The sequence below is a fragment of the Neolamprologus brichardi genome, chromosome 9 (genome assembly GCF_056152115.1).
Source record: "Neolamprologus brichardi isolate AB-2024 chromosome 9, ASM5615211v1, whole genome shotgun sequence".
Lineage (NCBI taxonomy): Eukaryota > Metazoa > Chordata > Actinopteri > Cichliformes > Cichlidae > Neolamprologus > Neolamprologus brichardi.
Genome location: NC_142112.1, coordinates 37,115,316 through 37,141,716, shown reverse-complemented (window position 1 = coordinate 37,141,716; position 26,401 = coordinate 37,115,316). Strand labels below are relative to the sequence as shown.

The window sequence follows — 26,401 nt, the reverse complement described above, 5'->3', positions numbered from 1 at the left end:
TTTCCATTTGTGCTTCCTAAACTTCCCCAACTTGAGCAGAAAGTCCACAACTCGGCTCAGCTGTTTTCTGTAAAAGTTACATTATTCTTAACAATCTCAACCGTGTCCAACCATTTTTATACCAACACAACAGCGACCTGGAAGGGGGCTGACGCCACACCACAAACTCCACCGTGACTTCTGCGCATGCGTCATAGAGTAACGGAAGCAGTACACCGACGCTCATAGACAGCCTGACTGTCTGACCGACGCTGAATGAGAACGCACTGATTTCGACTTCAAAATGATGAAATTTCTGCCGAAACTTCTGCTACTGGTGTTGTTAGCCTTTCCGGCGACTCTCCTTATCAAAGGTAAGTCTGTAACGGCTCAAGATACGAAGAAAAGCGGGGAAAAAAGAAGTGTTAGCTGTCGAGCTAAGTAGCTGCTGTGGGGAAAGGGGAAGGCCGCTCTCCGTTAAGCGTGCTGGTTAAAGTGAAGCGTGTATATAAAAATGAAGGGATTCGTCGTAAATGTGGGGCTATTAGAGGGATATCCCCACGGTGGATTTCGTTTTCGCAAATGCCTCTTGTTGTTTCGTGTAATTTAGCGTAAGGTAGCTCACGTGAAGGTACTTTAAACGCCTGGTTAGACTGACGTGTCCTTACTGTTAGCAGGGAAGCTAAGAGGCTCAGTTAACGTGCTGCTTTATTTCAGCTCCTTTATTTCCTCTCTGTGTAAACGGAGCCTCGGAGTTGCCACACATAATATGATGTAATCAACAAAACCCCGCAGAACTGAATCACAGAGTGACTGTTACTTCAAATGCCCGCTTAATTAATGTAAGTAGATCATTAAGTCTGTAAGAGTATGGCTTATTTACTCAATTGGTCTGCACACTGTGCAGCTGAACGGGTGTTTGGAGCCGATTAAGTTATCTGGATTGTATCCTGTTGGCTGTGATTGTAAGCTGTGAGTTAGTTCGGCGTTTACATGACGAAACGGACGTGTTGGCTTCCTGTTTCTTTTAAGCAACACTGTTTTCACATCACACGCCTGTGGGGATACGCTTTTAGAGAGTTTAACAATAGCAATTTTATGTTAGGGTATTGATATTTGTAATCATAAAGTCTAACCAAGAACTTGGTATTGTGTGGATATTATGCATATCATTATTATCACGGTTAATAATGTTGTAATAAGTTTCATTTTAATGTGTTGGTTAATCCCTGGCCTTGTGTATATGCAGACAGAGTGAGCGGAAGTAGTTGGACTAACCTGACTGTTATTGGGTCGCTGTCATGAGTCATAAAACTAGGCAGCATGGTGCTGCATTGGTTATCATGGTTGCAAAACAGCAAGAAGGTTCTGAGTTGGAGCATCCTGGATGGAGAAGTCTGCAGCCCAAATAGATGCATGTCAGGCAAATGGGTGACTCTGAAATGATCTTGTGTGTCAGTGTCTGACTCTGTTAGCTGGGGTATGCTGCCTTCATTTGGATAAGCATTTAAACAAGTGGATAGCTGCACCCTAATTGACAGGGTGTGACTGCACTGATGAGCTGAACAAAGATATTTGCTTTCACGCAGAACTGAATGTTAAATGTTCAAAAATGTTTGCATGCTAGTGTTATTCGTCAATTTTCTTAACTCTATCCAGTTCAGCGCGGGCTCCATCCACACTGAACTGGACAACAGACAACTGTTCCAGCTGTCATGGGGCGAACGGTGTGGCCATGTGCCATGTGCAGCCAGCTGGGTGGAAGAGAAAACTGTTTGATCAACTTGGGTTTTTTTTTGTTTTTGTAAACTAAGTTTTTAGTTGTATATCAATACCACAGTTCAAAGGTTCCCTGATTACAGCAGATGTTGAAACAGCAGAAACTTCTACACTTACACCAGCACTGATGCCTTCAAGTTCCATGTAAACGATGACTGGGATCTGGTGATGTTACAGTTTGCGCTTGATACAACCAGTGAACCAGTGTGGTGACCATAAATGCCAGTAAGGTTTAAATACATGTGACTCGCTACCGTTTAGTTCTAGAACTAAAGATGGCTCTTGGGTGAGAAGTGAAGTCCAGTTGCCTTCTTCACTTGACTTAGATCTGAGATGATGGCCGTCTTGGAAAATGTAGAACTGTTTTTGTTTGTTTATAATATATTTACATGGATGGCTTCAGAGAGACAAACATGGAGACTTTGATGTTTGTATCTACCTTTGAAAGATTGTGTGATGTTACCTTAACACAATCTATCATCCCAAGCTTTAAACCACCAAAAGTAGACTTTGTAATTTCCAAGTTTTTAGGTTGTAGTGAATGCTGCAGCTCAGTGTTTAGCTCGGTCTGGATCTGTTCTCCAGGCTATGCTTGGATTCTTCTCAAGTTTGAGAACCATGTAGTCTTAGGTACCAGAAGAACATTGATTGAGTACAAAGTCATATCTGTGTTGTGGTCAATTTTAGGCTTGCATCCATTTTTCCAACCATCATGGAGCTCATTGGTGAACTGAAGATGTGTTTAAATATCCGACCTCTGTAGCTGCTCCGGGGGCTTTGAACCATTGCATGAAATAAAGATTGTGTTTATAGGCTTGGTAAAAATTCCCATACTTTCTGTCAGGACCAGTGGCAAATGCCCAGGATTTGACTGAGGATGAGGAGGCTGAGGCTGTGGATGAAGACGTGGTGGACGACGTGAACGAAGAGGATGATGAGGCAGAAGTGGAAGATGATGATAACACAGAACTGGTAAGTGATTAAATTAGCTGTAGAAATGTGTTCATAGATGATGCAAGTTCTCGCTGTTCACTGTACCACGATGAACGTGAACCTGTTCTTCGTCCTGTTACCTAAACCTGTGCGCTTATCTAGACGGAAGAAAAAGAAGATGAAGAGGAGGAAGCGTTGGTTGGAGAGGTGAAGGCTTCCCCCAACGCTGACACAACCATCCTGTTTGTCAAAGGAGAAGGTGAATCTCTTTGTGTATCCGCCCTCTTGTTTTCATTCAGCAGTTTCTAGATTTTCCTGTATTGAAACCCCCGTTTGATTCATGTCGTCCTTCCTCTAGACTTCCCAGCCAACGACATCGTTAAGTTCCTTCTTGGCTTCACTAACAAAGGGTCGGAGAACTTCATCGTAGAGTCTCTGGATGCTTCTTTCCGTTACCCACAGGTAAGAAAATGAGCTGTAACAAATATTCATAGCTGCAGCTTCATCTCTCTCTAAATTTGTCCCGTTCTCCCCTTTCAGGATTACCAGTTCTACATCCAGAACTTCACCGCTCTCCAGCTCGGCACCGTGGTTCCTCCCAGCAGACAGGCCACCTTTGAGTACTCCTTCATCCCCGCAGAGCCAATGGGTGGGCGGCCATTCGGACTCGTCATCAACCTCAACTACAAGGACAGCAGTGTAAGCATGACTGGTTTAAACTCTTCTAACGTCAACGATGTAACGAATCGGATTCTGTGTGGAAATTTGGGACAATAAGTAGGAAAAGGTCATGTGTAGCCATTATTTTCCACCATTGCGTTTGTTTCTTTATTTACATTTCTCATCCATTCTTTTCCCACCTACAGGGAAACGTTTTCCAGGATGCTGTGTTTAATCAGACTGTCACCATCACTGAGAGAGAGGATGGGCTTGATGGAGAGACGTAAGCATGCATATATATACACCCAGTCTGGCTTTTTTTTCCCTCCCCCTTTGCCTGCATTTGTCCATAAACCCAACCTCTCTCTCTCTCTGCCAGGATCTTCATGTATGTCTTCCTGTCAGGTCTTGGGCTGCTCGTGGTTGTAGGCCTTCACCAGCTGCTGGAGTCCAGAAAGGTGCAGATACCATCAGATGAAACTGTTTTTAAAGAAATGGGTAGTTGAGGGGAAAAATAAACCCTTTGATGGTTTAGCTCAGGGGTGTCGAACTCCAGGCCTCGAGGGCCGGTGTCCTGCAGGTTTTAGATATCACCGTGGGTCAACACACCTGAATGAAATGATTAGTTCATTACCAGGCTTCTGGAGAACTTCAAGACATGCTGAGAGGTCATTTAGCCATTTAAATCAGCTGTGTTGGATCAAGGACACATCTAAAACATGCAGGGCAGCGGCCCTCGAGGCCTGGAGTTCGACACCTGTGGTTTAGTGTTTTGTTTGTTTGTTTTTTACATCAGGATCTGCAGGTGTTTGTCACAGACTTAAACTCTTTGGAGCTTTTGGCCAAAGCATGAGCTACATGAGGTTGAGTTGGTGTCATTAGCAACAAAAAAAGCAGACAGCTCATTCTGTGTTTGTGTTTGTAGAGGAGGCGTCCAGCTCCAAAGGTAGAAACAGGAACTTCGAGCCACAACGACGTCGACCTGAGCTGGATCCCCCCAGAAACACTGAACCAGATCAGTACGTACTCCTCACACATCCTGTGACCTCATCAGCTCGCACACAAGCTTTCTTTTTTATGTACTTTGTTATCTGCAGACACAGAAATCCAACTGTTTATACACCACAAGTCTCAGATGAGATTGTTGTCAGCTTCTCAGAGCACCTTTTAAGCTTTTCCTCCTCACAGAATCAGCTGATTCACGCGTGCAGGTGTATCTTTTGTAACATTGAAAACATTCACCAAAGTTACATTTAATTCCTTTAATTAAACAAAAGACTACACGAGCTTTAACCATTTAAATATGGAAGTGACTCTGCAGAAGCATGTTGGCTGTTTTAGAGTAACACACGAGCACTGGACCACGTGGACATCATGTGTTTGCAGTGAGCCACAATTTCAGTGATATTTAAAATACAACCTGATCATAGAATGAGGAAATTTCAGGTTTGAAACAGTGCTTGCACATTTCTTAGTACATGCTTAGTTTAGGCAGTTACTTTTAGGTTCATAGATTTCTCCAGGTTAAACATCTTAGCTTTCATTACCTCTCTGCTTCCTGTGCAGCTCTTGAGGTTGGCAGACGTCTGTGGAGCTGCTGTTTCTCTCCGCACCCAAACATTTTCCAGTTTGTTATATGAACAGGTTCAGGATGTTTGCTGCTGTTGCTGCTCTGTTCTTTCTTCCTGCTTCACCTGCTGTTTCAGAATGGTCTTAATCCTCGACTGAGCGCGAGGATCACTCACCTTCTTTCTCCTCCTCTCTCTGCTTTCCTTGCTCTCATGTTTTCCTGCGTCTTCAGTGCAGAGTCGCAGAGGTGAGGTCTGCTGCATGTCGTGTGTTTGTGTGTCTGTAACAAAACTTTGGTCCTGATGTTGGAGTGTTTTGTGTTCTTCTCTCACTCCTGGTGCTCCAGATGTTCTGATCTGTTAGTGAGAAACTGCAGAAAGTTAAACTAAACACAGTTAGTTTCCCATTGACATCACGTCACATTATTGGCATACATTCACCTGTTTTGTGATCAGACCATCTGGTTCTTGGGATTCTTCCTTCTGTGTGAAAGTTGGTCTTGTTAGAGCGTGATGGTCACAGTAAGCGGGGTTGTGGTGCAGCTGCTTGGTTGGATGTTGGCTATAAAAATGATTTTCCTTCTTTCATTTTTACTTAACCCAGCAAACTCCTCCAGTGTCTGGAAAACATGTGGAGATGTTAGTGATCCCGTTGCTTGTTTTTGTCATACCTGTGATATTTTCATTACTGTTACAGATGTTATAAAATCCTCTAAAGTCTTCAGTTACAACTTTCAATCATTTTTATACAAAAGGCAGTCAACCCAAGTCATCTGTCAGTCGAGCTGCAGGTGTAAAATAATTTTAGTTACACATTACATGTGTGGTAATTTTCCCCCTACACACTGCTTGTAGGAAGAGAGTCAAAACCAAGTGTCGCTGCCTGATGGTAGCAGAAATAACAAAGTAATTGAGCAGGAGCTCTTTTTTTTTTTTTTTTTTTTTTTGCTTGAAGTTTTCTTTGGACCTTAAACAACAACTTCAAGGCAGTTTCTTTGGAATCATGTAATTCTTTCAAAATTCCTTAGTAGGGATGGGTATCGTTTAGGTTTTATCCGATAACAGTACCAAACCGGTACTTTTGAAACGGTGCCGGTGCTTAAATAATGGAGAACACAAACTTTGTCCAAAAACCTCTCATGTTTAGCTGTTTCCCACTCTTTCTTTGGTCATTTTAGCCTTTTTGTCCAGGGTGAAGGGAGTATCTGCCATCAAACAAGAAGACAGCCGCATGTAGCTATGATGATGTTTGCTAGTTCACCTTACATGCATTAATGTAATAACGTGGTTAGCCTACTCAACGTAAATTACACACGAACAACATTAAGCGACTCACTCAGAGAAGAACGGCTGCTGCTGCATCATCATCCTCATCATTTCTGCTACACTGGCAGGGCTAGGGGCCAGGACTCTCCTCTTCGGGTTTTTGGGGGATGTTGCTAACTCCGGGTCCGATAACAGGCACCACACCCGCAGTAGATGTGCTCGGTGTGAGGTCTCGCAGCAAGCTATCAAATACGGCGCATTTCTCGGCTTTTAAAAAAACGCTATGCGTCGCCAGGTGTTTCATCAGATTTGAGGTGTTTCCTCCTTTGACAGTATCACAGTATCAGCTTAAAGCACTTGTTGCAGCTGCTGAGTTTGCATCTTTTGCTGTGAAGTACAGCCAGACTTTGACCGCTTCACCTTGGGCGTTTTTAATCTGTAGCTCTGCTCTAAAAGAACGTACGTACCTGGACCCGCCTACTGCGCTTGCAAAGGTAAAAAGATTGGCTAGATTTCAAAGTGTGTGACATCTCAGGGAAAAAAGCACCGAAATGTGCGCTGCTTTTCGGTCTGGTTACCACCGTTTATGTCAGAACCGATACCCATCCCTATTCCTTAGTTTACTTGTCAGATGTAATAAAAACCTCAAACCTGTTAATGGAGTCTCCACTGTAAATAATACGTGTGTGAGAAAGCTCCAAGCTTCAGTGAAATGTTTTTGGAAGACACTTTTGTTTTTTGTTTTTTGTTTTTTTAAAGCATGTTTGGCCTGATTCTGAGAACATAAAACCTGAAGGCGTGTGTCTTCACCACTCTGTTTTCAGAGGTAGTTTAAAAAACATTAAAAAAAAAAATCTAAAATTCACCTTCTTAACTTCTTCTCCTCCTTCAGACAAAGCATCTCCCAAAAGATCTCCTCGCAAGAGGAACCAGAAACGCTCGGCCGGCTCAGACGAGTGACGGCTGACAAACGTCACTTCAACAAAAATGTCATCCACCCGTGGAGGAAGAGGAGGAGGCGGGCTGAGAGCTCCACCGTGAGCACCCTCTGCTGAGGAACTTTAACCAGTGCCAAGCACAGCGATGGCTGGCTCAGCTTAAAAACTGTTGAACACACACACACACTGCAGCCCCTTTTGTTTAACGATTACTTTTTCTGACGCTGTCACAGAGAGATGTGGGAAGGCTCATCCTCTAACAGGCATGTTGGGCGTTTGTTTTCTCTGAAGGTTGATGGGTTTTCTTCAAAGATCAGATTTTTTTTAAGCCTTGGTAAAACAACTGCTGACATTATCATTGTGAGACAGTATTGATTGTGTTGTTGGCCTCGCACACTGACGCAGGGCTGAAACCATCACCATCATTTTTGTCTAATTCGACTCTTCTTTCAAGTTAGTGGTTCAGAGTAGAAACACTGGTTAGTTGCAGCCCTGCTCTGGTGTGTGGAGGAGCTACAGTAACAGATGCAGTTTTTTTTGTTGTTTTTGACTTTTTTGTATATTTTTTTCTGTTTGTTGATTTTGTCTGCACATAATTTTTGGTTTTGTTGGGATTTTGAAGGTTTAATCTGCTTCCCTTCTGTCTGCTGTCTCTCTGTGTTTCACCCTTTAGTCACAGTCACTCAGTTTCTCTTCTGCAGATACTCAGAGGGTTTTTTTTTTTTTGTGGTCTGATCCCGTCGGTCAGCTATCAGTGCCGTCCTTCTTAAACTGTAACTGATGTTTTGAGCCAACGTTTCAATGCTCATGTGATATTTAGGGGGAAAAGGCCCAAATCTTTGTCTAACAATGATGAAATATTGTTTTGATTCGGCACAGAAAAGAAACAGGCCGCAGTAATGCAGTGTGGCCAGTAGGAGGTGGTACGAGTAGATCTCCAGAAACTCACCAGGCATTAATCTCTAGTTTCTCCTTATATAATTGATTAACCGTGTATTTCAGCAGGCAGCTAATTATTGAGAGAGAATATGGAGATATTGATTATCTGCCTGATAAGACAGATGGACGACATGACATCCAGCAGCTGCTGAGTTTCTTGTGCTACAGAGGCTGTGACAGGCTGCCCGCCATCATCACAGTCACTGTGACGCAAACGTTCATACAGTGTGCTGCCTCAGCGCGTTTGACTTTGCTGTGATATAGTGAAGAGCAGTCATGATCATGTTCCACGGGGTTTTTGGCAACTAAATCAAATTTCTGCAAAGCTTCAGTTTTACAGTGACGAACCTCCTCCTGCAGTTCTGTGGTGTGCTGGACTTTTGAGCTTCTGAGCCAAATCATTTTTGCAGACGATGTGCTGCTGACTTTGTGCGTGAAGTTGATCCGTTTGAGTTTTTTGCTTGTCCTTCTACTTTTTGAGATTTTCAATTGCATTAAAATCCAGAGAGTTTCCAGCCCATGATGCCGGGAGAGCGTCATGGGCTGGAAACGGTGACACGAAGCTGAGAAACGGATCAATATGGAACTCTGAGGCAGGAACGGATCGCCATCAATCAGCATTTGGCTCAGAAGCTGATATCCAGCACGTTATGTTGTTTACGCTGTAAACACAGAGTCTGCATGAATTTGATTGAGTTAAACTCATTTAGTTCTTATGATTTTTCTTCACCATATCATAAAGAAAATGTGCGAAACACAAAATTTATGCCACTTAAAGTTTTGGCCATGATTCTTTCTCGACAAGGCTTCTGAGTTTTCTGTGCTGTGAAGCGTCAAATCAACAAAAATCGTCCAAGTCCTGTTTTTAGAACAGTTTTCATTTAGGAATCTGAAAGAGTTCATTAGACAGAAAACGTTTTGCTTATCCTTCTTTAAATCATGTGAAAAGGTTAACTTGGTCTCTGGGAGCCTCTGAGGGGAGTAACCATCATCCAGCAGGTTCATCGATAGCAAGAATAATCTAGTTACAGCCTTAAGCATTGAAATGCATGAAAGCGACTTTCTTTTCTCTCACATGAGTATTTTAACATATGAGACGCAACTCATGAGGTTTTGTGAAATCAGATGTTACGGATCTCCCGGCTCGCCCTGTGAAATATCTGCATCGTGATGTTACGTCAGACATGCGAGTGGAGCCCCGAGTGTCTCGTCAGGTGGACTCATCAGCACTGTTGCGCTCGCTTTCAGGCTCAGAAGATAAAGACTCCTCATAAGAATCTAACAAACTGAACGGTTCGGGTCCTCTCCACGTGTGCCTGTTTTCTACCTTTTCCGTTTGTACGTTTTTATTCACTTCTCCTTTCTCCTCAAGCAGCCTGTGCAGATCAGAAAAATGTTGAAGCACTGGTGTAAATACTGGCTGACTTATGCTGATTTCAGAGCAAATTTACCGAGCTAATTTATTCAAGACGAAGATTGGGATTAAAGGGGAGGGGGGTGGGGTTTGTATACTGTACCACTAGGGGGCATCAGATTCTGCAGGGCTTGAGCGTCAGATGAGGCTCCTGGTCTGCAGAGATGTCATTTCCTGTAAAGCTTTTTGTGGATATGGAAGTTGACAGCTGTTCACTGAGGCTCCCACATCCACAAGGAGCCAAGCTGACAGGTTTTTGTTATGTTTCTGTTTTTCTAAAATGATGGGGGCTGTAATTCAGAGATCTGAGCTTTTCTTTTATTTGCTTTTAAATGTGCAGGAAATAAACTGAGGATTTGCTGTAGAGCTGCTGCTTCTGTCGTCTTTATTAACAAAAAAGAATAAAGTGTAAGATTTTTCTCCATTAGTGCAGAAAAGTGAAGAATGAGGTTTTTACAGAGTTCAAAGGAAGCAGAAATGAGGTTTGGTAACGGTCAAAACAAAACTGGGTAGATGAAACAAGCAGGAAAAAATCTTACAGATGAGTGCAGGCAACAGTAAAAAATACTACAGATTAATGCAAAGCAATTCACGTGTTTAATTTGAGTATATTTAGAACAAAGTTTGTCAGTTACAGTTGGAGTATGAACGTTAAAGCTACTGAGGTTGCATGAGCGCACTGCAAGCAGAATGAAACATATGCGCACCACAGTGTAAATGTGCGTGGTCCTTGGTGATGTCATTAACTGACTGAAAGGCCCCCGCTGACTGTGCACTGGCTGGCCACTTCATTAGGCACACCTGTTCAATCACACGGCGACATGGCTCCAGTGGGTGGCGCTGAGGCACGATGGCACGAAGACATAAACCTCAGAGAAGAAGAAAGCAACTTTTATTTTGAAAACTCACTCTCCTGCAGCTGGTAGGCTTTGCTAAATAGTGTTCCCAGCTCATCATGGCCTCGCCAGCCTGACTCCAGCTTTTTCACGGACTTCCCCTTCAGTCTTTGGTAGTGATGGTGAGATGAAGCCTAGTGATGAACTGAAGCTTTCCATCCAAGCATTGTGATGATTCATTTGCTCTACTGCGCCATCATGTGGACGATTCAAGTGAAACAGGCTCTGTGATTATAGTGATGTGTAAACCTCTAAACTGAATAAACAAATTATTTTCTTGGTTATTTATCCTGAATATTGTCTCAGTATGTCTGATACAAAAGAGAAACTGGAAACTATCAGGACAGAGTTTTGCTATGATTGTGTAGCTGTGTGTCGTCACTGATTTCTAGAATCGATTTGATCCACGATTCGATTCAATTCGGGGAAATTTTGCCTCAGACAGTCAGAAATATTATAATTCAGATCATGCATCTGTACATTTTGTATATTTTTATAGATATAAAAAGAAAGCTGACACTTTGGAGACTTTATCAAAGGTGTGAGCATCAGCAGATGCCTTTGTGTCAAAGTAAGTGAGGATAAAACACACAAAAACGTGAAGGCAATTTTCCTGGCCTGGGATTTTAAAAAAATATTCTGCAGTGGATCAAAAACAAAAGAAAACCATTAATCAACATATGAACATTACCTGATGCTGCTGAAGTGAAGCAGAGCAAAGTTACAGAGGTTTGATTAGAGACACAGCTGAGCGTTTTGCAATTTTGCATAATTTTAAAAACTTTAAATTTGTTCAGTATTGAACAGCAGAAATTAGGTTTTCTTTTCGGAAGTAAGTAAAAGGAAAAAACAGCGGCCGACAGCCTGTAAACAAAGGTAGAATTGTGCTTAATAAGCAAGCGAATAATGCAGAAAACAGATTTTTAGATGGGAAACTGTTCTTGAAGTACAGAGAGAGAGAGAGAGAGAGAGCTGTGCATGAAGTGTGATTTTATTGTGGTGGAAGCAAAACAGGAAAAGTCAGAGGGAATTCATGACGATGTTTATGTGGAGTGTAGTTTGGATCTTCCTGCTGCTGGTTCAGTCAATATTGTTTGGAGATAAAAACCTGCAGCTTCAGAATCAGCGCAAAAAGGGCGTAAACACAAAGCGCGGACCCGCCGAAAGAATCAGCGAGCTGTCGGCTTTCAGCACCGACCGTGTCCGAGCCGTCGGGTGAGAAAGGCGACATCTGACTGCTTCTGATCCGTCGGAGACTCCGCGCTTTGTGTTTACGTCTTTGTGCAGAATCCGTGTTCCTGCTCTCATTTACTGTTTTAGCTGTTTGGTGGTTGTTGAAATTTTGTGAGGTTTAACCTGAGATTCTGGCATTTTCGGCAAAATGAATTTATATTAAAAAAATGATTCAGGATTTTAATGAATCGACATGACGTTATCCAAGAATCGATTTTAATCGATAATCAAAACCCACCCCTAGTAACTGTGTAATCATGCTTATGTACATCTGGATAATGACACAAACTAGTGTGTGGCGCTTCACTTTTTAAAAAACTAAAAGACAGAAATCAGATTATAGGATCTGCAGTGTTGTTTATTTATATTATGGTGCTAATCATTCGTGATATTTATTACTGTGTGCATACTTTATTAGAAGAGATGAGATTTTAAAAAAAATTCTTTCTTGCTGGTTCCATCGAACAAGAAATGCTCAATTAACTATGTAGCACGTACAGTTCAACAACACTGATGGGGAAATCAGCTGTGTTTTGCTGCCCATTTTATTTGGAATCTGGCGCGAACCGGCGAGCCACTTCCTGAATCAGTCACATGGTACGGACTGCCCGCGAGGCCTCGAACGTCACTACATACGTAATCAAAGCGAGCCTCGATACGCGCTTCACAAAAACTCCCCCGAGATTACCCGACACAGGTATCGGAGCTTCGAGACACAGGACACATCACTAGTCTTTGGTCTTTTCTCCTGCACAGGTAACCAATCTCAAATCAAATCACTTTTATGGGTACATCACATTACAGGTACAGCATATGTGACCGAACACGTGATTAAGCTGGCGCTAGCCTTTAGCTAGTTATGTTAGCATGCTGCTAGCTGCTTTAGTTGCTGTGTGATAACACGAGGGGAATACGACTCCATACGACATGTGTACAAATAGATCCAATGATTTTTCAGAGGTGGTTTATGTGTAGTCCTTGGTGATTTAGTCTCATATGAAGGCTCATAGTGGGTTAAAGGTGGATGGTGTCCACATGTGGTTGTTCTGATTTTATTTCTTAGTTTGGATTCACTGAAATCATTTGGACCTCCAGTCGGAGTGAACTACAACACTGACATCTGTGAGGTTTTGCTGTGAAAGCCCAAAATTCTGGGTGAAACACTATTACTGTTTTGATGCATTCTCAATCATATGATTAAGGAACTGACCTCACAGCCCATTGTTCCTTCAATGGTCTGGTTTCAGTCATTATGCAAATTACTGTTTATAAGATTGGGGAAACCTGCAGTCAGCTGAGACTGAAGAAGTCACTTGGATGAGTGACGAAACGTTTCTCCCAGAAAACGCTACGTCCAGATGAACAGAATCAACTTTTGGAGACTATTACTGTTTCTTCTAATTATGCCCACGACATATTTGTTTTAACTCGGTGAAATGGAGAATAATGCCTGCTGAGTGGGAGACCTTCTTGGTTTCTTGCAGAGTATTTCAGGGTCTAAATTTCAAATTGTTTAGAGAAAAATAGGTACAGAGATTGACAGACCACGTGACTTTCGCGCATTTCATGCTGGGAACTTGTGGCAAAACAATCCAAGTACCGCATCAAACGCAAGCATTTGCATCACCGCAAAACATTGATTCTCCGGTTCCAATACCTTCTTGCTTTTTCTTTGCCCCCCCCAAAAAGGAATGTACAAAACAAAGGAGAACAATGCCGGTCTGTACAAAGACAGACTTGATGAAAAGTCAAAGAAAAGATACGAGGAAAAAAATCAAAGGAGTAAAAGGGTCAGACCCGTACGAGCACACAGAGGGACAAAATACGTTAGCGTGCTGCCCAACTTTCACCACGCTCATATTTATAATTATACGGTTCTTGGAGTGAGTGCATACACTCATGAAGTTTAGTAACTTCAGGTCACTGCAACAAGCCCAGGTACAGTTTACCGACGGATGGGTACAGGACCATGAAATGCACCGTGTAGAACGAAAGACCATCGTACGTATCATCAGTTTACTAGTCTCACAAATCGTCTTCATAAATACACATTCGTTAACCGTTTATTAATAGGACCTTTAAGCTCAACGGTAATTAATTAGTAGTGGAAATAATTTCTGGTTCGCATTACAGAAATGTAGCAGTGACAATAATATTGTATGCTGTAATCGTACTGGGCAATTAGTGATACAAAAAAAACTGTTTTATCCTGTGAATACAAGTATATGTTTTTGTCAATGTCCCGCATATATATGCCAAAGGGTTGTATTGAAGCAATCAAGTGATGAATGACTGTTTTACAGTTGTTGTTTTGCAATGTTTTTATTTTTTGTATTGTGGATTTTTTTTATTTATTTTTTTACAGAACCAGCTAATAAAGCATAATTGAATACAATTTTGCTTCTTTCTTGTAAGATTGTATAATAGAATGAAACAATAATGCCAGTTACAAATAAAGACAATAAATTGAATGAATTATGAAACACTCATTTTATTTCTATTAGATCTGAAAATGTTGTGTAACACTACAACCTGATACAACAAGTAGATTGTGTTGGCCTGTACAGGAGATAAAGGGAAAAAAACAACAGCTGTGAAATGGAATAGTCCAAATCACCAAAGTAAACTGGACCTGGGCTTGTTGCAGGATCTGAAGTTACTAAACATTTTGTGAGTGTATGAACTCACACTTGGGACCATATAATAATAAATATGTGTGTGATGAAAGTTGGGCAGCACGCTAACGTCCTTACTCCACTCTGTATGCTCGTATGGGTCTGACCCTTTCACTCCTTTGAATTTTTTCCTCGTCCTTTTTTTTGTTGTTGTTTTTTTTGCCCTTTTGTCGAGTCTGTCTTTGTACGGACCTGCCGTGTTCTTCGTCGTTTTGTACACAACTGTTTTTGGGGCAAGTAGGGATTAAAACTGCAGAATTAATGATTACTGGTGCTGGAAATACTAGCGCTTGATGCAGTGTTTTGATTTTGTTGCCACGGGTACCCACAAAGCAATGCGCAAAGGACACGTGGTCTGTCAATCTCTATCGAAGTTACATTGCCGAGCCCCCCCCCCCCCCCTTAGTTCCTCCTTACCACCTTCATGCTCTGTCTCCGCAGTCTGATGTGTGATGTGTAGAGGGTCAAAGCTGCAAGGATTATGGCAGTGGTGATTTTTCCCAGGAGAAGCTGGGACCCTGTTTACTAGGAGGTTTTAAAATTTCTGTACTTTTAGGTGACAGAAGGAGACATGTGGCCTGGTCAAAACACAGAGAGCGGCACTCTAAAAGATCTTTAAATATAGTAAACATACCTTGTGTGCCACAGACTGCTCCCAAACACGAGGGGGCAAATAATACCTCTAAAACACTTAAGTTGGCTTTATTAAACGTTAGATCTTTAGCTGGGAAAACATTTTTAATTAATGATTTAATCACTGAGCTAGGGGTGGGCGATATAAACGATATATGATAGAAACGATATAAATTTGGCTAATGATAGAGCGATATAGTCAAAATCTCTATCGTGATAGCGCATGTTGATGATGTCATCAAGCTGCGCCTGTTTTGGTCAAAAGCATCGCAGCAGCTAAAACCATTATCATCTGCAAATTATGGCGGGCGACAGTCATAGCAAAGAGATGAAGCACTTTTGAAATATGGGGAAAGCCAAAAACTGCGCTTCCTCCACTTCCGTAACATTGATTCATTAATGTTGAATTCTCTCGCAGCTGCTCTGTTCCCATGTTGTTGCAGTATATTAATCACTAACCTCATATTGTGGATGAATGATCTCAGTTGTTCTCCTGACTGAAGTTTGGCCCGTGTATAGCATCCTGCTATGCGACTGCATTTGTCCCTGACCACCAGAATCCCTCACGTTAACTTTTATCGAGTGGAGAAAAAGTTGGCGTTCATCCTCCAGCTTCACTGTGCTAATGTTATGCTAACATAGCTGTGTCGCTAGCAATCACGTAGCACAACAACATATACCAGGTAGTCCAACTTCAGTAACCCTGCAAACGCCACTGCTGTTTATTTTTCTGTCTTCATTTATGTTGGAAGTGGTAGCAGAGCTGTACGTTTGAATTAGTTTCAAAAATCTCTCAGTCAGAACATGGTATGAAATGTTTAGGTGGAAACTAGTGAGCTAACTTTCTGTTAACTTCTAACTCCGTTAAATGTAATAAATTCTGTTTTCATGGATGCATGGATGTAAAACGTAATTGTTACACCCGATAAAGCAGCAACGCTGATGGTTTAATTAAAGATGAAAGAATTTAGACCGTTTTTAACTCTTAGTGTTCGTTTGACTTTGGGACCTGACGCGGACGGAGTTTTGGACCCAGATTACTCCGCGAATCTCCTCACTACGGCAGCCGTAATGCTCTGACAATCCATCAAGCAGTGCAGCTTACCAAAGTTGTACTAAAACATTTTTAACAGATTTCTGCACACCAAAATTGGTTCGAGGTCAGTAAGCACAACCAGAATTCATACGTAAGGCACACTCTCGATTTTTGTGAAAATTAAAGGATTTTTAGTGTGGAAAATACGTTATACAGAAGAAAAGAATATATCGTGATATAAATCGTTACTGCACATGCTTCAAATTATATCGCGATATGAATTTTAGGCCATATCGCCCAGCCCTACTCTCCAGACGGAACAAATAAAATCAGACTGACGCTGCCGCAATTTGTTCTCCTGTCTAAATCATGGTCAAACGTGGTTTGAGAACGTTTTATGTTGAGCGTTAATATGAATCGAGTTTTAAAAGATGTCTTTTTCCTGTTATCGGGCAAAGCGTCCTCGGTTTGTTGAAATTAGCCTGTCCGATACCATGTGAGAACATTAATGTAACATTTTCTGTTGTAACCCACAAACTGAACGTAATGTACCGACACTCATCTTTCACTGTTTCACAAAAGTAAAACATCAAAGTAATGCCCTACATTAAATCTAACTGAATTGCAAAATAAAGATCTGTTTGATGTCACAGGGGGACTGGCATTGGGAGAAGAGTCGGGCGGAGGAACAGCTCACCACTGCAGTTACAGGGTTCGTATGGGTGCTTTAAATCCTTGAAGGTGCTTGAATTGTAATGTTGTCTTGTCAAGATTTGACAAATGCTTGAATTTCAGATGTGGTGCTTAAAACAGCTTTAAACTATAACTGTATTTTATTTACCACAAATAACTGATTGAATAGTTTTCTTATCAGATATAGAAATAAAACGAATTGCAAAGTCTAAAAGCAAAATTTCTCTGGCTGCCCAGACGGGTGCATGTCAGTCTGTTTCAATGTGTGAACTTCAGGGAACTTGTGCTACCAAAGTTCCCTGGCTTTCATTCAAAATGTGTTTATCATGAGCACCTACACATTAAACAACTTAAACAATATAAATGGCTTCAAGCTCACATTAAGGCCTGTGGGCCACTGTCAGCCACTGAGACAATAGACACATTTATTTGTGGTTTTGTATATGGATATTTCATACTTTAAGGCTGCCTGTTTATTTAAGGGAGATAAACAATACATTATAATTGTACATAATAATAACACAGATGACAGTTTAAATAAATAGATTTTCGATAGATGCTTGTGCATTCTTAAAGTCTTATATGTTGAATTGAACTGAGTATGTGATCTGTTTAAAGCCTCTCCCAGTCAGTGCTATTCTCCATGCCTGTCTTACTGTACATGATGTCATTAACACAAACACTTTAAAGGTAATAATTTAGGACTTGAACATTAATACAGACACCAATGTAGTTAAACGTCTTACAGTTAGTTTAATTGGGAATTAACTTAAAAAAAATCAGTCTCCTATTTTTTGTGTCATAAAGGAAAGAAGCATCAGTATCTGAGAAGACTTTTTTATTTGGCCATACTGTTATTTTATGGTGTTTGGTGCAGTTTTCTTGTTTTGTGGAATTGTTTTGTTTTTTTAACAGGAGATGAATCTCTAACGAGTTGATTTGTTGACATTGCCTCATCTAAATTTTGAACTAAACTGTGTGTTTTCAGTTTATATACTATACATATAAGACCACCGTTTCTGTTGTTGGGTCTGTGTTTCCACAAGCCCCGCTAGTTTAGAGACTTATTCATCATGAAGAAAACAAGACAGTCAGCGATCGATCGATTTACTTGCAAGGGAGGCCTCGTCGGTGTCTACCACAAAATGACCCCAAATCCGGCCTCCGCTTGCTGTCTTTGGTTCAATACAGGAACCAAAGGCCTCCGCTTGCTACCTTTTATTGGGAAAACAGTTCACACAATACACATCACAGCAAAAGCACCAACTGTTTCTAACAACATCCTTAGTCATAAAATGGCAATCTCCCCCACACCTAGTATATGGTTCAATTCCTGTATTGGTCCACCATGCACAACACAGTGAAGCCATAAAAAGGGCAGGAAGCTTACCAAACATCAAACAACCCTTCAGAAGGATGTGCTTGTGATAAAACACTACAGCACCCCCCCCCCCCCCCCCCCCCCCGAACCTCGAGAGGCTGGGGAGGGGGACAAAGGAATTCCCTTCATCACAGAGTTGAAACAATGTAGAGATGGTAAGCATAAAAATGACAACATTTAACAATTCACTTTAACATTTCCCTCCTGTTTTGTTATTTGTATGCTCCAAATTATTCCTGTGTAGTATATTCTCAGCCATGCACCACTTGCTTGACATTTTCAGCGCAGGCGTCATTTATACACAGGCTTCTGTCATGTCATTCACCTCCTATTGCAGCAAAACTTCACACTTAATTCTTTTAAGCAGTTAACCTGCTTCTCATTGATCTCATACACAGTAAACTACAACTTGCAAGTAAACAACTGGATGTCAGCAATCAAACAAGAAGAATCAACATTCTCAAAAATCATATGTCACTACAATCCAACTGTATACAGACATAGGCACTCACACACATCAGTTGATTTTATTGTTTGGTCCATGTGGCTTTTAGCTAACTTCAAAGCTGTAGCCTGGTCAACACTCCTTTTTGTGAGTCCTATCAACCCCCCAAATCTTCTCACTGTAGGCATCCTGTGGGGGTTAGAGTCAACTGGTGAATTATCTGCATTTACAACGCTTTTCCTTTCCTGTTGTCTCTGCAGAAAAAGATTTTTAGAAGGAAATTAGATCAAGCTGTTTTGATCTTCTTGGGTTAAAAACCTCAACCAGCTTAGAGAAGTGTTCATGATGTAAATGTAGACAAAAGGCTTCTCTGTTTACATCCCTTCTTGCAGAGGACAAAAAGAATAGGTGACGTTGCACAAATTCCATGGTAATCTCCAACTTGGACTAATCCATTGCCCTTCATACACATGGGTAACTGGCCTGCTTCCAGTTTGTTTAGCTGTTCAATGTCCTGCAGTGAGTCAGATACTTGGAGTCAGGCTAGCAGGTCTGTCTTACCAGAGCAGTTCACCTTCCTGGCTACTGGTGAATCAACCTTCCATTCAGGTTCAGAGGAGTTGAAAATTTGGCAGTGTTCCAAGTACGTTTACTCCTGGATGTGTTGCTAAGGCAATCAAACAAACTGTCTCGCTCTCTGTGGCTACATGGCCACAGTCCAGAAGAATGTGTAGACAGTGGCATCACAAGCATAACCATTGGTCTCGTTGTTTATGTGAGCGGTTGTGTTCAACTGCCACCAGCAGTTGGTTGAAAACCCATGCGGGTACTGGGTGTGGTTTGCTCTGTCCCAGTGCGCTCCAGTCAACCCACTCAGGGCTAACAGGCTCAAGAAGGTGCACAGCACATTCCTTAGCCATTCTAAGTTGGGTCCTGGATCCATTGGTTTCTTCACCAGGATTAAGACGAGAGGTCCTAGAGATATACTCCCCCCTTTGTACCGCTGGCCTTTTCACCATTACCCAGAGTCGGCCAGGAAGTGTGTTACCTTCTTGCTGTGCGCTTGATGTATCCAAGTGTTTCTCTCAGCAATCTTCACTGCTGTGGGCGTCGTCAGCAGCACCTGATAGGGACCTTCCCGCCGTGGACTGGGCCAGCACTTCCTCTCCATGATGGCCTTTATGAGCATCTAATCTCCAGACTTCAGACTCTGCTCCTGCAAAGAAACAGAATCATCTGGCAGATGATTTGTTCTCATGACTTCTTTACTTTTAAACATTTTAAGCATTCAATCTGCTAATGTGTTCTCTCTTCTGCTTTTTTATCATCACTACAGAAGACTAAACCTCTAAATGGTCTACCATATATAATCCCAAAGCGTCAGACCGTTCTCTGTTGGAGTAATCCTCATGTACATCTTAACTAATTCTATACAGTCTAACCATGTCCTGCCTGTCTCTTCCATTGTTTTCCTAAGTCTTAGCTTTACTGTGCCATTAGTTCTCTCTACCAACCCTGCACTTTGTGGGTGATATGAACAATGATGTTTTAGTGTTATCCCTAGATGCTGTGCCATTAATCCAATCACTTCATTTACAAATTGTGGACCATTACTACTATAAATGGTCTCCGGAATCCCGTGTCCCGGATGAGAGAGAGAGAGAGTAGCAGCCAAGAAAGGTGTGATTCAAGTCTACGAACAGCGAACACCTGTGTGCACACCTGTGTGGATCGGCGCGCTTGTATTCAAATGGTTTCCCCATGTAATGGTCTGCAAGAGGATGTAGAGAGCCATAGCCCTGTCCCCCAGGGCATGAAGCAGGCATGGAGGAGATCCAGGCCCCAGACATCCAGAGGCCCCAGAGTGCAAGAGCCCAAGGAGGACCACTGGAGGGGCATCCGTGCCACCTTCATGGGAAGGGCTGAGGATCCCCAGACGAGGGGTCACCCAGTAGCCACCAGGCAGAAGCTAGAGGGGGCTGCACCGGCGTACCCGCCTGCTCTGCCGGCAGCCAGCTGTGCCGGCAGCCAGCTGTGCCAGAGTGAACCGAGCCGCAGGCACAGAGGCCGGAGGCCCAAGGGCCCCCCGCGCCCCGGAAGAGGCCTGACCGAGCAACAGGCACCAGGCCCCGCCAAGTAGCCACCGGGAGTGAGCTGGTACATACCTGAGCGCCCAGCCCAAGAACCACCAATGCACCGACCCCTGAGGGCATCAGTCACCGGCAGGGAGTGTGGTGAGGGGAGATAGGCCTCCACACTTGGAGGGCCTGGGAGTTCCCAGAGAGGTGGAGTCTAAGACCCGACCTGACATATAGACACAGACAAACAGGCACACACAGACACAGACATGCATTCCCACCCTCATGCACACATATACAAACACTCAGCACTCACCCAACGTAGGAATAAACATAAATGGACATGTACACACAATCACACTCCCCAAACATACTCTATACCCCGGGTCCAGGTACCTACCTGTGTGGGTGGGTGTGGTGGAGCGGGAAGAGGGAGGCAGCCAGGGATGGGGAGGAAAAGAAGGGAGGGGAGAATGCCCCTCCCTAGGGCCAGCTCCCCCGCTGACCCCAGTAGGCACCCCCGTCCTCTGGTATCTACCAAGGCAAGGGAGCCCAGGCCCATCCAGACCGGGGGCCTACAGCAGCAGCACCGCCAAGCCCCACAGGACCCGGGGCAGCCCACCCTACCCCACCGCAGAGGAAACTGTACCCACCCCAACATTCAATCATCTCCCAGACTACACCAGACAACAGACACCCAGGATAAGTTTATTCTCCACCTCTCCTATGTCTCTCCCCCACCTGCAGAGTGGACTCCTGCAAGGATGGAACAACCTCCCTGCCAGTTGAAGAGCCCCTCAGTTAGGCCGATGCACAAGAGGCCCCCTGCGCCAGGGCTGAGCCCCCGTGCACCCACCCGCCCACAACCTCGGCGACACACTGACGAGGACCGAAGCCCCCAAGGCCCAGCCAGAGCCCCAGCACGGAGGCGAAGCACCCCCGAACCCCAAACCCCCACGCCTGCCCCGGATACACTCAGGGGCAGCCAGGCCACCAGGCCAGTAACCTACGTCCGCCAGCACAGACCATCCTCCAGCCCCGCTGCACGCAGCCACGAGGAGAACAACCTCTAAGAGCGACCAGAGCCACTAACCAGGTTATGAACACAACCCCCGGGTTAAGCCCTCCAGGGATAACGTCTCTAGGGGTCCTCCAGGTGCCCTAAGCCCGTCCCAACCTCCACATCAACCACAATAGCTAAGGCGGGACCAAACCACGACCACCTACCCCCGCTAGGTGATGGAGATGATCAAAGGAGCCCAGAGGGATTGATCTAATGTGGTGGCAGAGGCTATATCGAGACTAATGTGATCTATTAGATAGTTTCTATATTGGCTAGAATTAAGATTATTTTTATTTTTCCAGTTCATGAGGACCATTTTCTTGGCGATGCATAGGGCAGTAAAAACCATGTGGACTGTATTAGTTTCTGTAGTGACATCATCCAAATTTCCCAACAAGCATACTAAAGGGGAGGTTGGAATTTTACATTTCAGACACTTTGATAAGTCTTCACATATCTCGTGCCAAAACTTTTGAACTGGTAGACAGAACCAAAGAGCGTGGATATAATTGTCCGGTGTTTTGGTTTGACAGTGTGAGCAGTTGTTGGTAGACGTAAAGCCCATCTTGAACATCCGATGACCTGTATAGTGCACTCTTTGTAGTATTTTGTATTGAATTAATTGAAGACTGGGATTTCTAATTAGATGAAAGGTTTTTAAGCAAATCTGAGACCAGAAGTTTTGGTCTAAGTTAACTGATAAATCTGCTTCCCATTTTGCAATAGGAAGTGATATTGATTCATCTGTTTTAGAAAGCATTCTGTATATTTTGGATAGTAATTTGGGGGTTTTAAGAGTAAAAAATTGAACCACACTTGGTGGTGTTTGTAGTTCAACTTGACCCGGTTTAAATTTCTTTTTTACTATGGATTTAATTTGTTGATATTCTAAAAATCTTTTCTTGTTGATCCCATATTGTGTAACTAGTCTGTCAAATGAAATAAATTCTGTTCCTTCCACTATATGTTCTAAATATTTGATTCCTTTACCACTCCAAGCTGAAATGTTTATCATATTATTGTTTTGTAATATGTCAGGGTTGTTCCAGATAGGTGTATGTTTGCATGGGATTAATGAAGACTCCGTCAATTTTAGAAACTCCCACCATGCTGTCAGAGAAGAGCTGATGCTGACGCTTTTGAAGCATTCATGTCATTGGATGTTTGAGCTGATAAATGGAGATCTGAAATCTCTAGATTATTGCAAAGTGCTTGTTCTACATCTAGCCAAGGTTCATCTAAGAGGGTATGTTTTAGCCATCCTGAGATAAACTGAAGCCTGTTGGCTAAGAAGTAGTGCTGAAAGGTAGTTCTAATCCTCCTTTATCCTTGGTCTTTTGTAGTGTTTTTAAGTTTATACGTGGGGGTTTATTTTCTACCTCACATTTAAATTTTATCTTCACTTATTTATTTGTATTATTTATATTTTATCTGGTGTCATTTGTGTATATATACATACTTTCTTTCAACCCTTAACTTAACCGGCATGTGTGTGTGGCAGCAAAGAAAGAATTTCATTGCACAGAGAAATGCTTTTTCTTCTTGTACATATGACAATAAACCCTTTGAGTCTTTAATTTTCACTATATATCTACAATGTAAATAGTAGTAGAAATAGACAAAAACCAATAAATGAGAAGTATTAAGAAGCAATGCGAAGTACAAAAATTAAAAAAAAATTCTGAAATTGATATTTTACTTTATGAGGATGCTTTTTGATCTGAATAAGGTTCTAAGAATGCCATGTGTACATCTGTACAGTTTATGGGTTACTTCTTACCATAACGGCATTTGGTTTTCTGTTTTATTTCTTTGTCATTATAGGAGAGATGTTGGAAAGCAGGCCAAAACCTCAACACATTGAGGACATCAGCAAAAAACAGCCAACGCCGGCAAGCACATATCCAGTTGTTGTCCCTTTGACCACTATGAAGCAGCCCAGAAGACGCCAGCGCATCGATAGTGGGAACAGAAGCTTTACCTGTGATCAGTGTGGAAAGTCTTTCACTCGGAGTAGCAGCTTAAAAGTACATCAGCTCATCCATACTGGAGTCAAAGCATTCAGCTGTGATCAGTGTGGAAAGTCTTTCACTCGGAGTAGCAGCTTAAAAGTACATCAGCTCATCCATGCTGGAGTCAAAGCATTCAGCTGTGATCAGTGTGGAAAGTCTTTTAATCGACTTGGTCCCTTAAAAACTCATCAGCTCATTCATACTGGTATTAAGGCATTCAGCTGTGATCAATGTGGAAAGTCTTTTACTCTGAGTAGCAACTTAAAAAGACATCAGGTCATTCATGCTGGTGTCAAGGCGTTCCGCTGTGATCAGTGTGGAAAGTCTTTTACGCTGAGTAGCAACTTAAAAGTACATCAGCTCATCCATGCTGGAGTCAAAGCATTCAGGTGTGATCAGTGTGGAAAGTCTTTTAATCGCCTTGATCACTTAAAAGCGCATCAGGTCATTCATACTGGTGCCAAGGCATTCAGCTGTGATCAATGTGGAAAGTCTTTTACTCAGAAAAGCGACTTAAAAACACATCAGCTCATCCACAGTGGAGTTAAAGAATTCAGCTGTAATCAGTGTGGAAAGTCTTTTACTCAGAAAAGATACTTAAAAACACATCAGGTCATCCATAGTGGAGTTAAAGCATTTGTTTGTAGTCAGTGTGGAAAAGCTTTTACTCAGATTAGTAACTTAAAAAGACATGAAGTCACGCATACTGGTGTTAAATCATTTGTTTGTGGTCAGTGTGGAAAAGCTTTTACTCAGATTGGTCACTTAAAAAGACATCAAGTCATCCATGCTGGAGTTAAATCATTTTTTTGTGGTCAGTGTGGAAAGGGTTTTACTCAGATTGGCCACATAAAAACACATCAGCTCATCCATGCTGGGGTCAAAGCATTCAGCTGTGATCAGTGTGGAAAGTCTTTTACTCAGATTGGTCACTTAAAAAGACATCAAGTCATCCACAGTGGAGTTAAAGCATTTGTTTGTGGTCAGTGTGGAAAAGCTTTTGCTCGCAGTTACAGGTTAAAAGTACATCTGCTCACCCACAGTGGAGTTAAACCTTTCAGTTGTGATCAGTGTGGAAAGTCATTTACTCTGATTGGTCACTTAAAAATGCATCAGCTCATCCATGCTGGGGTCAAAGCATTCAGCTGTGATCAGTGTGGAAAGTCTTTTACTCGGATTGCTCACTTAAAAAGACATCAACTCATCCACAGTGGAGTTAAACCATTTGTTTGTGGTCAGTGTGGAAAGGCTTTTGCTCACAGTTACAGCTTAAAAGTCCATGAGCTCATCCACCCAGGAGCTAAAACATTTCAGCTGTGACCACTGTGGGAAGTCGTTTGCACGGCTTGGTTACTTAAAAGCACATCAGGTCATTCATACTGGTGTCAAGGCATTCGACTGTGATCAGTGTGGAAAGTCTTTTACTCTTATTGGTCACTTTAAAAGACATCAACTCATCCACAGTGGAGTTAAATCATTTATCTGTAATCAATGTGGAAAATCTTTTACTCAGAGTTGCATCTTAAAACGACATCAGCTCATTCATACTGGAGTTAAACCTTTCAACTGTGCTCAGTGTGGAAAGTCTTTTGCTAGGTTTCATCATCTAAAAAATCATCAGCTCATCCACACTAAAGTTAATCCACTGAAATATGAGCAGTGTGAAGTCTTTCATCCGTAACACAAACCTATTGAGGCATCAGCAAACCCACAAAGTGTCCTGCTGTGACAAAAGTGGCAGACTAATGGGACATTATCCTGACAAAGTTAATTTGAACACAGCTAGAAACACGAGGGATCTGAACCAAAGCTCTTCTGCTGGGTCAATCTTAATCAGGCTTTACAGAATTCAGCTTTAATCTCCTGTTCAGTGTTACTGTGTGGAAGTCCATTAGATCAGTTATGACCTCATAAGTGTTGCATATTTAATTCAATTCAAAAATTGTTAAAAGTAGCAGTGCTTAATTCTGTAAGTATTCTAACATGAATTGCTTGTAATGAAAGATATGAAGTGTAACAACTGGAAAAAGTGCTGTTGCTTTATTGTTACTGCAGTATGTATTCTTTCCACTGGAACCTCTCATTGTTGTAATGAGGTGGCGCTGTATGTGTTAGCCAACCGCCTGTTAGAGCTACACAGATTTTGAAATGTTCACAAAAGACATGGAAAAACACGCCTGTCTGAAGCTGGCAGCCAGCATGTAGAAAGATTTCCTTTGAACTGTTATTAATTATGTATGTTTTCTAATTTTAGTCAAACCGTCCAATAAAAAGCAACAGAATTCTACCAGAACTTCCTGATTCTTGTTTCATGAATTGCATGGCTATTTACTAAAAGTCTAAATAAAACTCATAATTAAAAGGCCACTGGTGCAACATGGGTTAAAATCTATGCACGCATAACAAAGTGGATGTTAATATTGTCATGTTAATATTATGTAAAATATGTTGACTATGTGAATGGTGTTATCTGTTCTGTGCAAACATCTGTGTAATCTTAAAAACTAAACATTATTCCCATCATCTGATCACAGAGAGAAGCAGAATGTCAGAACAGATCACCTTCTGGTCAAACTGAAACACCTGTTCGCACTGATGGTGAGTTTTGGTACATGCCTCACCATATGGTATACCACAATGGCAAATGCTTATTCAGCAGCACCAATCTGAATGACCTGCATCTCCCAACGCCCACACTGACATCCAGTATGTTGGGAATAATGTTGAGCTTTCGAATCTCTTATCAGTTTCCTGCGGCGAGACCTGCAGACACAGCCAGC

At 42.3% G+C, this 26,401-nt stretch overlaps 3 protein-coding genes across 3 annotated transcripts in view; 2 read left to right on the top strand and 1 right to left on the bottom strand.

Annotated features, from left to right (window-relative positions):
• The first annotated feature begins 201 nt into the window (after positions 1-201).
• On the top strand, positions 202-9,842 carry ssr1 (signal sequence receptor, alpha). Its single transcript, XM_087846548.1, has 9 exons — positions 202-353; positions 2,603-2,730; positions 2,854-2,950; positions 3,050-3,153; positions 3,232-3,390; positions 3,558-3,634; positions 3,731-3,809; positions 4,277-4,370; positions 7,078-9,842. Exons 1-9 carry the CDS (start codon positions 284-286, stop codon positions 7,143-7,145), a joined length of 876 nt encoding a protein of 291 aa, XP_087702674.1. The 5' UTR covers positions 202-283; the 3' UTR covers positions 7,146-9,842.
• Positions 9,843-12,259: 2,417 nt separating this feature from the next.
• On the top strand, positions 12,260-25,027 carry LOC102799385 (uncharacterized). The gene is made up of 3 exons (XM_087846519.1): positions 12,260-12,361; positions 16,603-16,661; positions 23,434-25,027. Exon 3 carries the CDS (start codon positions 23,439-23,441, stop codon positions 24,939-24,941), a length of 1,503 nt encoding a protein of 500 aa, XP_087702645.1. The 5' UTR covers positions 12,260-12,361; positions 16,603-16,661; positions 23,434-23,438; the 3' UTR covers positions 24,942-25,027.
• The window catches only part of LOC148101612 (uncharacterized), a 27,298-nt gene continuing 20,538 nt past the window's right edge, over positions 19,642-26,401 (bottom strand). The window contains exon 3 of the transcript XR_015719668.1: positions 19,642-19,684. The gene's annotated coding sequence lies outside the window, so the exon portion shown is untranslated. The remainder of the gene's footprint in view (positions 19,685-26,401) is intronic.

Bases quoted from the DNA above. Each gene is read 5' to 3' on its own strand.
- LOC102799385 (XM_087846519.1), top strand. From the start codon at position 23,439: ATGTTGGAAAGCAGGCCAAAACCTCAACACATTGAGGACATCAGCAAA.
- ssr1 (XM_087846548.1), top strand. From the start codon at position 284: ATGATGAAATTTCTGCCGAAACTTCTGCTACTGGTGTTGTTAGCCTTT. The intron at 2,731-2,853 runs GTAAGTGATTAA...GCGCTTATCTAG, and splicing joins ATGATGATAACACAGAACTG to ACGGAAGAAAAAGAAGATGA. The intron at 3,810-4,276 runs GTGCAGATACCA...TTGTGTTTGTAG, and splicing joins AGCTGCTGGAGTCCAGAAAG to AGGAGGCGTCCAGCTCCAAA.